The 14,928-nt window shown below is 40.1% G+C and overlaps 1 protein-coding gene across 2 annotated transcripts; it reads right to left on the reverse strand.

The window, feature by feature from the left end:
- Positions 1-3,225: 3,225 nt before the first annotated feature.
- oxld1 (oxidoreductase-like domain containing 1) lies at positions 3,226-6,278 on the reverse strand. Of its 2 annotated transcripts, none has more exons than XM_005453667.4 (2): positions 6,052-6,278; positions 3,226-5,196 (listed from the first exon to the last, which is right to left on the reverse strand). In XM_005453667.4, the coding sequence occupies exons 1-2, from the start codon at positions 6,100-6,102 to the stop codon at positions 4,849-4,851; spliced, it is 399 nt and encodes a 132-aa protein (XP_005453724.1). In that variant the 5' UTR covers positions 6,103-6,278; the 3' UTR covers positions 3,226-4,848. The 2 variants fall into 2 exon arrangements, with proteins under 2 accessions (XP_005453724.1, XP_003448673.1); XM_003448625.5 differs by having other exon boundaries at positions 3,226-5,193; positions 6,052-6,277.
- Between the last annotated feature and the right edge of the window lie 8,650 nt (positions 6,279-14,928).

Here is a 14,928-nt window from a genome sequence, read left to right on the forward strand (position 1 = left end):
TGAGCGTTTCTGTGGTAATTATCTAATAAATAATATGTTTTGAAGTTCGTCCTTCAGTTTTGGTCAGTGATTTTCTACTATTTTATTAGCCTGTTACTTAGGACCAATTAGCAGGTAAATGTGTCTGTGCACTGCACCTGTATATTATAAGACAACTGGCAAATGTAGCTGACAACTTAGCATGTCCCTCTATAGTAACGCCTGGTTCCCAAAACCCCGTGATGCTATTAAGGCTGCCGGTGGGTCACGTTACTGTGGCTACATCCATGATTTAAACCCAGGCCACAGTCTCCTCCTGCACCTCCTAAACTGAATGCTTTCGTTGCTTAAACCTGATCAAGTAATGAGTGACAACCAGCTGCTTTCCCTTTTCCATCAGAGCATTCCAACAGCATGCAACGATGAATGCTGTTTGGGATTTTAGATTAGGTTAAATAAGAGAAGTGTCCCTTATATAGCTGGAGAATAATAGCAGTTAATTGGACAAAATAATTAACAAATTGATCAAATTAGGAAAATTGTTGCAGTCCTGATGCAGAACTCAGGTAATAACAGCATTTTTGCTTGCACCTCACTAAATGGCTTAAAATGATGAAGGCATTTGTATCAGAGTGAATTACTTAATTTACTTATCTTGTAAATTAATATAAAGATTTTTAAAAATTACAGTACAGTACATGACAGTACATAGATGCTTGTATTCATCTATGTATTACTTATTAGTTGCAGTTATTTCTAGAGCAGTGTTTGTCTAACAGAGCCTCACAGTTTTGTTTAATGAGCTCCTTGTTTCATGTGTAAATGGTTGATGCTGAACTCTAAGCATCAGGAAGATCTGAGTATTTCTTCCAGAATCACTTTGGAAATGATAGATTGTGGAGGAAAGATGCTCTGTGATAAATGCAGTTTGCCATATAAAAATGATCTTTATGTATTTTACAGTATTTGTAATGAAGTTTTCCAGAAATGTCTTTAGAAATCCTCTAGGTACTGCTAATTAAATTAGTGATTTGAGTCAGTAGGATGCAGGATGAGATCACACAGCTTACAATATGTTCAAACAGATTATAGATGGAGCTGGAAGCTTCCTGAAAGCCCCACAGTCCCACTCCATCTTTGTTATGCAATCATCTCTCCATCTGCTTAAGGCGAAACCCTCCAATCCTCCAACCCACAGAAATCTTTTACATTGTCTGTGTGTATCAGTGTAACACCCTGCAGTGGGGGTACTCTTCATTAAACAGGGGACTAAGCCAACATCAGCAGCTCGTATCTACATGCTAGAGACATACTGAATGTGGAGACATCCCAAACAGCAGCTCGGACTTTTTTTAATAATTAAACTAGAAGGACCATCACAAAGCAGTGCTAAAGAAATCCTTCACTCATTTGATACTGACCTTCACCTTTAAATGAAACCTGCAAAACAATGCATGTAAGTTTAAGTGAAAATTTAATAAACAATAAGAAAAAGACAAAAGAAAAAAAAAAGGAGAGCAGGTAAACAGGACAAATAACAAACTGCAAGAGAGAGAAGACAAATGTTAGTATGTGCAGTCATGGTATATACATGTATAAAAGAGGCAAATTGAGAAGATACTGATTCAGAAGAGCATCATGGGAAATCCCGCAGCAGCCTAAGCTAAAGGACAGTTCAGGGTCAAATGGTCCAGCCCTAGAAGTTTTATCGAAAAGAAAAGTTTGAACCCTAATCTTAAAAGTAAAGAAGGTGTCTGACTGAACCCAAACTGGGAGCTGCTTCCACAGCAGTGGGGCCTGAAACCTTAAAGCTCTGCCTCTGCCTCTACTTTTAGAAACTTCAGGAACCACAAGTAATCCTGCACTCTGAGAGGGAAGTGCTCTGTTGGGATAAAAGGGCTATAAGATTTTTAAGATGTGATGGGATCAGACGTTGCATGTGAGGAGAAGGATTTTACTTAAACTCTGAAACTTAGATTTAAAGACACTCTAGATTTAAAGACACTAATGTGGGAGAGTACTGGCCACGCTTTCTACATCCTGAAAAAACAAATCTAAATGTAAAAATTAATGAAAAAGGGAATCACAATGAATCACATAATCTTTCCTCTTTGGTTCAATATTAGCTTGATTTTAGGATCCTTTAAGAAAAGTGATTGTTGACGGAGTTCGGCGGGGCCCTATTTTTGGCACATTTCTTTCTTGTCTTTGCAGACGACACAGTTTTATACATTTGAACTCATCTGCAGTTAACATTTAATTCTTTCAAGTTATCAGTTTTATCACTGACTAGTTTAAATGCAATGTTTTCTACCCACACCTGTGAATCTGACTACGTTTGGTGAACACATCGTTCTTGACGAGTTCTTGTATAGAGCTACAGGCACTCTGCCTTTATTAAACTACAGAAAGGTCCAATTTTATGGCAGTTTGAAAGAAACTGAAAAAAGAAAACTGTTTAGCGCTAACTTGTGACTTCTTGCAGCTTACTGTTCGTAGAACCTTCCCCACTGCAATGATGCAAAGTGTCATGTTGCAGCCTCGGCATCAGCCAATAATCTGTCTCGAATGTTTTCCATCACGTCAGAGTCATTGCTCTACATATGATCAGTGAAACGTCTCATTCTTAATCCGCTGCATAACCCAGATCAAAGCGTAACTCTGCACGCTGTATGGCTGGCTGCAGCTGCAGCACTGGACCTTGAGTAATCAGGACTTATAGTGCATCACTATTACTGGACTAATGCTGACTCAGTGAGATCAGGGTCACTGTCACCTCAGATACTGGTCCAGAGGGACTGGGAGAAGGCTAACTAAAGACGTCATTAAGGTGGCAAGACCGAACGTGATCGGCTTCTTCTCTGACACATCAGAGAAGAAGCCTGCAGGGATCTAAATCTCATTAACAACACGAGAACAATGCAGTGTTTTACATACTTACTGTAAATATCAATAAGAACAAAGTTTGATTTCCTGAAGCCACAAAGATTTTATGCTTGTTAAATATTCTGACTATAATCACATTAGAGTATAAACACTTGGAGCTGGTTGGATAAAATTACATGATGATGAAATAAACAGGTTAGGTGGTCATATATCTCATTTTCCCAGTACAGCAGACAGTTTTATGCATATGTAGCTCCCCCTTGTGGCTACAGGGGCTATTAAAGTTTTTCAGGCTTGAACTTATTTGCATGTTTGGTTGTGAGCACCAACTCTCTGCACAAAAATAAAGCACTCTGAATCTGACAGTAAATAAAAAATATTTATTTAACAAGCATTGGATTAAAACTAATTTCTAATATAATTTAAATAAACTCAAATACAGAGAGGCAAAGTGTTGTTCTGATGCTTCAAATGTGCAAATGCTGTAAAGACACAATGCAAACCAATCAAACACCAAACAGCACGTGACAACAATTCAGACATCCCTGAAGTGTCAAACATTGCTCCTCTTGTCAGCTCGTGATGCTGTGCACATTACAACTATTACTTGCAAAGGGACAAAAACTCATCACACCTTCTAAAAAGCTGCAGTTTCAGACCCCTGAAAGCTCAAGCTATTTATTTCTTCACTGGACTAGTTTGTTTTATGTTTATTCACAGTAACGATGGTCTTTCATGTAGAGAATCGTTGGACTGTGTAATGATGCAATCTTATGCTTTATAGCAGACCACTGGCTGGGACTGCAGTCTGTGCACAACTTCAGACTGTTGGAAACAAAAGTTGTGGCAGGTTTTGATTTGAGTGAGGCCTTAATAATCAGACCTGACTGAATTCTCCAAATACTAAGGAAATGTGCTTTAATACTTCATCACCTCCTTTAACAGAAGATACACTTTATGAAAAGAAATAATACCTTCCAACAAGTCATATGACCCACAAAGAAAATCTTGCACTGAGGTGAAAAGCATCTCTTAAGCACCAAGAGAAATGTATGAGTGGACAGCAGAGTGAATAACATTTCCTATTACAAATATTTGGTAATAAAGTGCTATTTTTCACTGGATTGTCTTTGGTCAGCCTGCATGACTAGCAAAGAAATCTAAGAGGACCTGTTTGTAGTCCATCTTCATGATTCTATAGTTTTGCAACAGAACGCCCCCATCGATAACATCTGCCCTGGGGTTATTAAGCAGCACAGTCAGGCGGAGACACTGAACATGAACCACAACTGAGCTGGACCAACAAACAAGGTTCTAACAGAAAAATAACATTTCACACTGTGAACTTCAAGGACCCTGTATGAACAACATGAATAACCCTTCCTTAAGAAAAAAACGAACATGTCAAGATCTAAAAGGGTCCGACTGCCATCTGTTCTCTGTACACTATGAAGCCACACAGGAAGCTGGAACCTTAGATAACTTAAAAACACTCAAAGTTTGGAGAAATACTTCTTGCCTCAACTCTTTTACAATGAGTTGCTTTCATTTTCAAATTAATTAATTTGATATTCCTAATAAATTTCTCCAGCCTTTGCAAATTTAAGTGTTTGTGTTTTTTCTTTCATGGTTGAGATTTCTTGACATCCTGACAGATCTGCACTGTCTAAATGAAATAAAGGCCAAAGCAGGTCTGAACAGATTCCAGTAAAAATCAAAGAGTATTTTTATCCTGAGTATTTATGATTTCCAGCAACCTGCCAGATGGCGACTCCTTTTTTTCCTGCTTTGTTGAAGCAAATATTAGATAAGTGCAACATAACAACGACCATCAAAGACCCAAAGTCTTATCTGTTAATGTCTGCCATCTTTCTAAAATTAGACATATACTGTGGGACCCACAGGATGAAGGAGGAGTGAAAATGTGGAGGTACACTGTGTGCTGTAAAATATCAGCCTGTGAAGGGTTTTTGGCTGCGACGGTCACATCTTTTTTAAGAGTCTGATCTCCATCTTCAGGTAAGTTTTAAGGTTCTCATCGAGGACGTTCTCCTCAATAGCAACGAGCGCTCGCTCGCTTCCATCGTTGTAGTACTCCAGCAGCTGCTCTGCGTGTTCAATCCATACGCAGTTGTGACAGCCACTCATGCAGCAGTGCGTGGGAAGCGGTGGGGGACCCTGGGCAGGGGTCCAAGTGGAGATAGAGTCACGCTTTTGTTCTGTGTTGGCGGGCTCAGAAGAGTCCGTCAGAACAGGAGGAGCAGCAGGCGAATTTGGTCCTGCAGGGAGGTGGTGAACAATCCCGCTGTGAACATGACTCGTCCATAACTGCTGAGGACAGCGAGAGAACCAGTGAAAATCATGTGAGACACGATGAGGACACATCAATCTGTCTTTAAATTTTAGTCTATTAAATAGTAATCATAACAATAATAGTAATAATAATGATAATGTAAATATTAAAAATCTCTTAATATTTCAGGTGTGTGTGTGTAAAGATACTTAAATTAGTAATATGGTTAATAAAAACCCTGACTGCTTAATATTCCATTTCCTATCAGACACTGTAAAGATTTTAGTGAAACTGTGCATTGTGGTGGATTCAGTAAGTTAAAATCAAGCTGTTCTGTGTACATGTACAGTAGGTACACTTTCATATATGAGTATAATTACTGAAGAAAGGAAAACATTTGTGCCCGGGGCGCTGTAACTTGTTGATCCTAGTATGGTCTCAATAACAATGGTGGTAATAATAATACTACTACTAATAATAATAATGACAGACTGAATTCTCAAGCATCTCCGTTTTCTATCTGCTCTTTACAGGGTTTAAAGGTTTGATCCTGGTCTGTAAAGCCCTCCAGCCTCTCTCCAGTTTGTGTTATCTCGGGTCGGCAGTCTAAGGAGAGCTCCCCAGAGCTACCTTTCTCAAGTAACGTCCTTCAGCTCTTCTGGGAGGGACACCGGGGCTTTTCCAACCCACAGAGAGACAACCTCTCCGGTGTTTGCTGGGTTTCCTCTCAGTTGGACGTGTCCGTTAATTAAATGAGTGTCTTTAGGCTATTGTCGTTTTCGAGATAAGAATGATTATTACTATCAAACGAATGACCGTGTAAAGTTACTCCAGTGTTAAAAACATAACGGACATCATCCGCTGTTAAACGAACCGTTAGCTTAGCCACCAACCTTTCGTAATGACACCGACGACCTCACGGCTTTAACACCCGCACACAGCATTGCAGAATCCGGCAGGACGCGCGGTTATGTTTCTGTGTGGTTCATTTTCTCCAGAGTGAATGTTTAATTAAGCTGTTCCTTCCCGGAGTTTAAAACTTCTACCATGTTAGCTGCTGTAACAGCTAAAGCTGCATTACTTCCCATTTTTCAACTCTGACCTTTTGAGGCTGGTTGTAAACAAAAGCGGTGATTGGCCAGCATACAGCATATCACCCAATCAAATGGGGGCTTTGTAAAATTTAAACCAATTGAAAGCATTGATTAGGTTTTTGGGCGGGACATAAAAATATTTCCCTCATCTGGCCAGCAGGTGTCAGTATTCTACAATACAAACAAACAGCAGAAACGGCAGTAAAGCCAGACAAATATTATAGACACACATTAAAAGACAAAAATAATATTGGTTGTCTTCACTAGACGGGATGATTACTATTAATACTACAGTATTTATTTTATAGTAGTAGTGTCTGATCACTTACCGCACTAGAAATGCCAAATTTGCTTTGAGAGTGTTGATGGAGAAGTATAGAGAAGGTCAGGAGCTTCACTGTGTTTTGGTGAATCTTCTTGATTGAAATGATATCAGGCAGGAATTTCCGTGGACTGTGATGCTTGTAGATGACACTGTGATCTATAGTGAGAGAAGGGACCAGGTGGAAGAGAGCCTGGAGAGGTGGAGGTATGCTTTGAAAAGAGAAGCCAGAATACATATATGTGAATGAGAAGGAGACAGGTGGAAGTGGATGAGTGAGTGGATGAGTTTAAATACCTGGTGTCAACCATCAAAGCAGCAAACAGTGTGCAAGAAAGGTGAAGAAGACAGTACAGGCAGGATGGAGTGATTGAGTTATGACAGAACAATAGCATCAAAAGTGAAAGTGAAGGTTTACAAGATAATAGTAAGGCTTGCTATGGTGTATGGTTTGGGGATGTGGCACTGATCAAACGACAGCTGGGGGCAGCAGAGCTGAAGATGCTCATTGGGAGTGACCAGAATGGATAAGATTAGACATGGATACATCAATCGACAGGTCAGGTTGAGCAGTTTGGAGACTAAGTTAGAGCGGCGAGGCTGAGATGGTCTGGACATCAGCAGAGGAGGGATAGTGAATACATATAGTGTTTTCCTTTGGGATAATAATAATAATGGATTGGATTTATATAGCGCTTTTCAAGGCACCCAAAGCGCTTTACAATGCCATTATTCATTCACGCTCACATTCATACACTGGTGGAGGCAAGCTACGGTTGTAGCCACAGCTGCCCTGGGGCAGACTGACAGAGACGAGGCTGCCATATCGCGCCATCGGCCCCTCTGGCCAACACCAGTAGGCGGTAGGGTAAAGTGTCTTGCCCAAGGACACAACGACCAGGACAGAAAGGCCAGGACAGAAAGGCTGGGGATCGAACTGGCGACCTTCCGGTTACAGGTGCGCTTCCCAACCCCCTGAGTTCTTATCTTGGTGAATTTCTGAATGCTGCAGAACATAATTATTTATGTTAACATAATTATTTTTAATATATATTTATCCTTAGTGGTGGAACATTATTATGGACATGCACTGAAATAAAACTAGTAAAAGTTACTGTCTTCAACAGCTACAGTGGTGAAATCATGCACACACATTAATGTCACATATATTAATATAATCAGTCACAGAGGAGCTTGTTTCTGCGATGAGTATTTTTGCTATGATACTTCAGGTATACTTACCTTTATTTAAAAAACAAATCAGCTGTTTCTAACAGTAAGAATAGATTATATGGTGTAGAAGTAGTCACTGTAAGATTGGTTCATCTTTACTGGCTTTTAGTGCCGTGCACCAGTTTAACATGAAAAGGTAAACACACTGAACTAATTGACCAGAAAGCATGTGGCCAATCAGGCCAGACAGTTTCTATTCAGCCGCGACATTGTGATGAGGGTTACGTGTTCTTTTCATTGCACTGTGCACTTTACCCGCACACAGTTATCTCATTCCTTCTATGGATTAAGAGCGGGCCCATTTAAACAAACAAAGGAGGGGGAGATTTTCCATTAAACTTTACCTCTCCTCTTGGCCTTGTGTTTTAGTGGAATTTAAGATCAGGGATCAGGGGGTTGAGATCCTCAGGCTAAAAACAGAAATTTGAGTAAGAAGAAACTCCTAAAAATAACCTGAAAACTTTTGCCTCAGTTGCTCAAAACAAACAAATGAGACAAAATGATCTCAATTCCTAATTAAAGTTAATTCACTGGATTAAGCTGTCTGTCTGTTAATTGCTAGGCTATACTGGAAGACATAAAACAATGCAGTATCCAAAATTTCTGCAGGGGATTCATGTGTAGATAAATAGATTTTATTTTATGTTTAAATGGATAAATATGAGATTTTTCTTGATGTAAAACACTTTTTGGGACCTGTAGTCTTCTGAAATGTAGCCTTACATGTTGCATTATACCATGCCACAGCTGTTGGTTATTTGTCTGGTATTTGATTCAGACTGATTGTATATTTTTCATTCTGAATGAGGTGGAGATGATACACACTGATTTGTATTTTACCAAAATGCTTTAAGAATAAAGTAAAATGATCCTTTTACTTGAAGACAGGAGCAGAGCGCCTCGGTTGTCTTAAGAGCTTGAAAAAAGAGAACACCTGGACTCAGTGGTTCTGAGGGTCGCTGACCTACTACTGATCATATGACTCAGTGCATGAGCCAAGGTGTGGAAAAAAAGGGATGGGTTATTTTCATCACTGGGGGTTAAGCGTGAAACCACTGTGGGACTTTGCCCCACCCTATCATGTGACCTACTGGCTCATCTGGGGCAAGGTGACCCTCAGGACAACCTTCAAAGGGGACAACCCTCACTAGGGGACTACCTGGGACTCTCTACCTTTTGTTTTGAGCTGAACTGTGGATGAGAGGCAAAACATCTTCACAAGCTTAACAAAGTCCAGTTGCTTTCTTTTCTCAAGCTCTTAAGACTTCCATTGCCTGGATGACTGAGAATCTACACAGACTAAGCACCTCGGTTGTTTTCCAGGGCAATATTTTGAAATCTCTGTTTGTCAAACACTTCATTCAGCCTTTGTGCTGTGCTCTGCCCTTTTGTGTCACACCTTTGTAGCATTAGATCATTTGTCATTCCAGTATTTATTCCACTTGTGCAGCACTCTGTAAATATCAAGCTTTCAAACTGTTTTTGTGTTTTCCAGTACAATTCTTCTCTAAAATTTTCCTGTTTGTTGATCATTTTTAGTTCCTGTTAGACTTTCTCATGCGTGGAAGTGACCCGTTCATGGACACTGCCCTTCGCCTGCCTCTTGTTTGGATTATTGGCCTTACTGACTGACTCCCATCTATGATCTTAGCCTGTAAAGGAAAAGATTTTGGATTTTACTCCTGCCTCCTGCATCTGGGCCCTGTTTCATGGGAATTGTTAACACATATAACAAGACATCTTTGAATCCAGTTTTTACACCGGGGCCAGCCATCCGGGCACAAGAAGGACTTTAGGCTGGCTTTGTGCCATCACTTTTTTTTCGTTACTGTACTAAAAGGCTGAAATGCTTTCTCCACAAAGTATTTTCAGTGACCCAGATTTAGGTGAATTATGGCTCAGTGCCCTGAAAGAGCTTTACAGCCACAGTAAAGCAGATTTGGTCGGTGAAACGTCTCCACGCGTGAAGACAAACCTTCTGATGTCGTTGTTCTCCGCATGGCTGTGGTTTAACTGTTTGACCAGTTCCCTGATGCATGGAGGATATGTCTCTGTGTGTGTGTAGTGTGAGTCTGAGGTCCCCACAGACTTCAGTGTTTGCAGTCCACATCCATGGTAACGTGTGTGGAAACACAGCAGCTGCTCAGCCTGGCATGAGATACCAGGTGTGTGGTGGGGCATGTTATCTCAGCAGAAGTCCCCACTGTGACTTATCCCGAGGAGAGGCGCTCCCTCAGCCACCGTCATGCTGCATGAAAACTCAAACATTTATTCAGCCACATAAAGACAAGCTCAGTTTAAGGGCTGCCAATGTTAATTTGAAAGAAGAGCAAACAGACCAGAGTAACAATTAGTCTTTGAATGGTAGCTGTATACACACCTAGTGTTTAAATGGCTCAATAGTTCAGTTTTATCATAATGGCTTATGGTTTTCATAAAAAGAGTCCATCCCACAAAGGTTTTGTTATCAGGAAGTGTGCCCGACAGTTTGTGATCCTCCCAAAATAAAAGAAGATACTCATTAATGGAGTCACATCATAATGCACATAGTAAGATGCCTTTTACATTACACGGGGTCATCTGATCAGCTCCCACTGTAAAATAAAATGGTAAAATGGTAAATGGCCTGTATTTGTATAGCGCTTTACTAGTCCCTAAGGACCCCAAAGCGCTTTACACATCCAGTCATCCACCCAGTCACACACACATTCACACACTGGTGATGGCAAGCTACATTGTAGCCACAGCCACCCTGGGGCGCACTGACAGAGGCGAGGAAATGCAGAAAGATAAGCAAAGAGGTGAAAATGATCACAAAGACAGTGATGTCTTTCAGTTATAATGATGACAGTGACACACATGATTACCACAGTGATATACAACAACCAAAAATAGACAAATGAAACACCAAGACACAAAAAAGTAACAGCGACAGTTACAATGGCCACAGCGGCATAAAAGGTGACAAAAAAGGGTAAAACAATCACAAAAGACTCAAAATGACCACAAACAAACACAAACTCAAAATAATGACAGACACTTACAATTCCCACAGTGATATAAAAAACACAGGCAAAACCCTCAAACTGTTGAAATACAAATAATACACAGAGAGATCCAAAACTATCAGACTCACCATAGTGACACAAAGCAACCACAAAGAAACAAAACAATCACTTAATGACAACATATATAAAAATAGAGATTACAAACTAATGACACAAAACAAACAAAGAGACACAATCACCAAAACATGGAAAACAACTGAAAATAGATCCAGTCACGAGTCAATTACAGGGCCAGTGCACAGAGTCAGATAGCCACACACACCCACACCCACGGCTGTATTAGCATCACCATTTAAGCTAAGGTGCATGTCTTTAGACTGTGGGGTGAAACAGGGGGACACCCACACAGGTTGCTAATCACTACACGTGCTGCCACAAAACTAAACACAAAAGCCTTTTAAACTGTGTTGTTGACTGAATGCAGTCTGTGCACAGGAGTATACAGACATGATAACAAATACTAATAAATATTACACAAAATGTTGCTTTTACGTGAACTCAAACAAAAGTTTGATTCATTTGTGGAATGCAAAGTCATGGTTAAGATGATCAGGGAGCTTTGAGAACCTCTGAAGCATGCCAGGCATGTGAGTGCAGTGGAGGCCAAGGGGTCGGTTTTCTCCAAGAGCGCCACCAGCTTTTTTCCTCGGGAACAGCCTCACTCCTATTTTTGATTTGGGAAAAGTTTCACATGGCCCCAAAGTGTAGTCTCAGCACTCCTCTGGGCTTTCTGGGAATTCCCCAAGGTGCTGCAAAGATGAGTCATGGGTTATTTTACTACAGCAAAGTTTCTCTGTGTGGGATGGTTTCATTAGCAGGTATTCAATGTTTAATATCCAACCAGCAGCAAAATGTGTGTTCAGTTTTTGGATTAGAGGCCCAAAGGACCGAAAAACAAACCAACAGTAAAACTGGTGTGCGATTTTTTTGTTTGGGTTTGTTTTATTGGGAGTTTCTTAATTTAACAGCTGACAAGTGTTCAGTGAAATTAGATAGGGTTAAAGGATAAAAGCCTGAAACTTTAGAAATCATTTTGACTTTTTAGAAACTTCTTTGACACAAACAACATGCAGCTTTGCAGCTTTGCAGTGGCTGCAGGCTTTCTGCAGGATTAGCTTTATCACAGATAATCCTGGTGAAAGCCTGGGTGCACAAAAGGTCTGGGAGTATTTCTGACAACTTGTTGCACATTCACCCGCTTTGTGCTGTCCCACTATGTATGGGAAATATTTTCCAGGCACACAACTCAAACAACGATAAAAATGTAAGAAATGTGAAAGTAATAAGACATAAAAAAAATGACAGACTAAAGTGATAGCAAAGAGACGTAAAATAGTCATAAAAAAGCACAAAAACCCACAAAGAAGAATAAATTCAGTACAAGTTGAGTCTCAAAACAGCAACTAAGAGACTCAAAATGAAGCTAAAGGAACCAAAACAAGCACATGTCTTGAATTTATGAACTTTCTAGTTTGATTTTATGTGATTATCTTCTGGTATCTTCTTAGATTACTCTGTCTTTAGCTCCATGTTTTCCTTTTCCTCCATTCCTGGCCATAGTTTTTGATATATTTATCTTTATGAATTTTTCCTGGTTAGTCCTGTTCTCAGTTTCTGGCTGTTTACGGTTCACTTCCTTGTCCCATGCCAGCTCCTTTGTTTTGGGTTCTTTTGTGTCTGTGTTGAGTTATCACGTTTCACTTCCTGTATTATTTTGTCAGTTGTCTTTTGTGCCTTGTGTTCGGTTTTCTTCGGCATCTCTGTTGTTCCCTGCAGCTGCGATCACTTTCTTTTGTAGCCCCGTGTGAATAAAAAGCTTAAGTTTTCCCATTTCTTTGTCAGTGCATTAGCTAACACTTCCCGTAATGTTTCTGGTTGTTCTGTGTTCCTGCTTCTATGGTTCCTCCTGGATTTTGTCATCTGCTGGATTCTGTTATCCTTTCAACAAGGCTCAAAATGACAGAAAAGAGACTAAAAGCAGTCACAAAGGCACAAAAAGACTCATAATGACCACAGAGAAACTCAGACTGGCAGCAAAGTGTTGATTATCATTTCTGTCATGCTGTCTGACCTCAGATATGAGGCATGGATATTTTCCTCTCCTATGGGTTGGTGGTGCAGAATAGGTTTACTTGGTAATGCACCTCTGATAGAGCAGCACTGCATGACAGCTTTTTGCTGCTGGTGTGTTAACAGTCTAGGCAAACAGGTCAGAGTGGCACCGATAACTCCCGCTGTTTTGTGAGTCTGCAACGATGAGCTCAGTCTAACAGGTAGCATGGAGGTGTTTTGGTGCTCAGGTGTCCTTCCTCAAGGTCCTGATGGCTGACTCACAGCACCAGCTTTGTCCTGAGCGCACAAAGACCACACTGTTCACTCACTCATGGAGCTGCTGCTTCCATAAAATGACAAGGAAGTGAACAGTGAATGGTTAGAAGTGGCAGAAAAATATTTGTGTATGTGAGTGAGTTTACCAGGAAAACAAATAAAGTGTTGAACTGGATTTAAGCGTATTTTTGAATAAGGAATCAGTGTAAATTATTGCTGTTGGTGATGGAAAAAACTACATCACAGCACAAACTGGTTGTTGACCTAATCCGATTACATCAACTTTATTGCACATTATCTTTCAATTATGACAAAACTATCTGATAATGTTTGATAATCAGGATCCAGAATGGAAGTGTACATATTGCAGTCATGACTGCTAACATGTAACAGGCAGTTTATGGTCATCTGTTATCTGAAATGTAAGCAAGGCTTGGTTTGCAGCACACAGTCCAGTCCAGTGTTTTTGCTTGGGTACCTTGTATCCATGGCAACATTATTGTTTATAGGTTTATTTTACTTCTGTGCAGATCAGAAAAGACATGTAAGCTTAACATTTTCCCAAATATTAGAGTTTCAAAGACTTAAACTAGCGTTTACAAGTCCATCCGTCCTCCCACTGCTCTTCATCCCGTGAGGGCAACAGGGCAGAGACATCATTTCTCGAGTCTCTTGTGGATCTGCCCTGGGCACTCCTTGCAGTAAAACATGCCTGAAACACCTCATCTATCAGGTGTCTGTGTTATGTTAGGCAGTAACTTAAAAAAGGTGATCTATTGAAAATATGATTGTAAAAACGGTCTTTGAAATCTGTAAATCAGCTGAAACAATCACATTTGCTTATATTGTTTATCCCCTCACACCACACAAAAACACACCACACTCCCCTATGTTGTCTGAACTTTGCAGCACAATGAGGGGTTTTTCCCTCAGAGGACGAGGCAGTAACAAAGTAAACAAGAGTGAGTCGGTGGAGGAAGTGTCTAATTAAGCCCAAATGAGGAGGCAGCTCCTTCAGGTGAAAACCGCAAGAGCTTTTTAGAAATGCAGTCAGAAGATAAACCTCAAGCATAATGAGGTGTTTTTGCTGCTACTGTTTCTGCAGGTGCACATCAGCTGCATCAACCCGGGTGCTTGTGTAATTTCATTATTGAAAACTTTGAACACGTGCAGTGCATACATGAGGAGCAGATTATATGTGTGGTAACTGGACACTTTGTGTTTCAATATAACGAGTGCTTATTGTCGTTTTAAGTTTTATTAACGCTAACTCAGAGTCAGCTGCTGTAGTCGCATTTATTTTATTACATTTTATTATTTGGACAACTGCAGCAGCTAAAAGTAAAAAAAAAAATCCCGATTAATCATCATCAATTATTCTGGGCCTTCGTGCAGCCCTTTCATTCATCCTCTGTATCCAACTTTAGATTTTGGCTTTTGGCTCATACTCTGACCTCAATATTTTAAACTTTGACCATGTGTAGCAGTTATGCCACTGTAAAACAAATGTATATGTAATCCTTTTAAAGCTTTCAGTATTCTAAAATCCATTTCTTTTAAGAGAATCTAAGAGATTTGTTCTGTGAAGAGTCAATAAAGCCACGTTAGCGGTGTGAGTTAATTTTTCTTGTATGAGCAATCAAATGTTATCCAAAATCACTGTTTTGGTGAATTGACCCTTTAAGTTGGAGTTCCTATAAAACACGGTCGAAATCCATTTTCAAA

The sequence above is a fragment of the Oreochromis niloticus genome, linkage group LG8, assembly GCF_001858045.2.
Source record: "Oreochromis niloticus isolate F11D_XX linkage group LG8, O_niloticus_UMD_NMBU, whole genome shotgun sequence".
Classification (NCBI taxonomy): Eukaryota; Metazoa; Chordata; class Actinopteri; order Cichliformes; family Cichlidae; genus Oreochromis; species Oreochromis niloticus.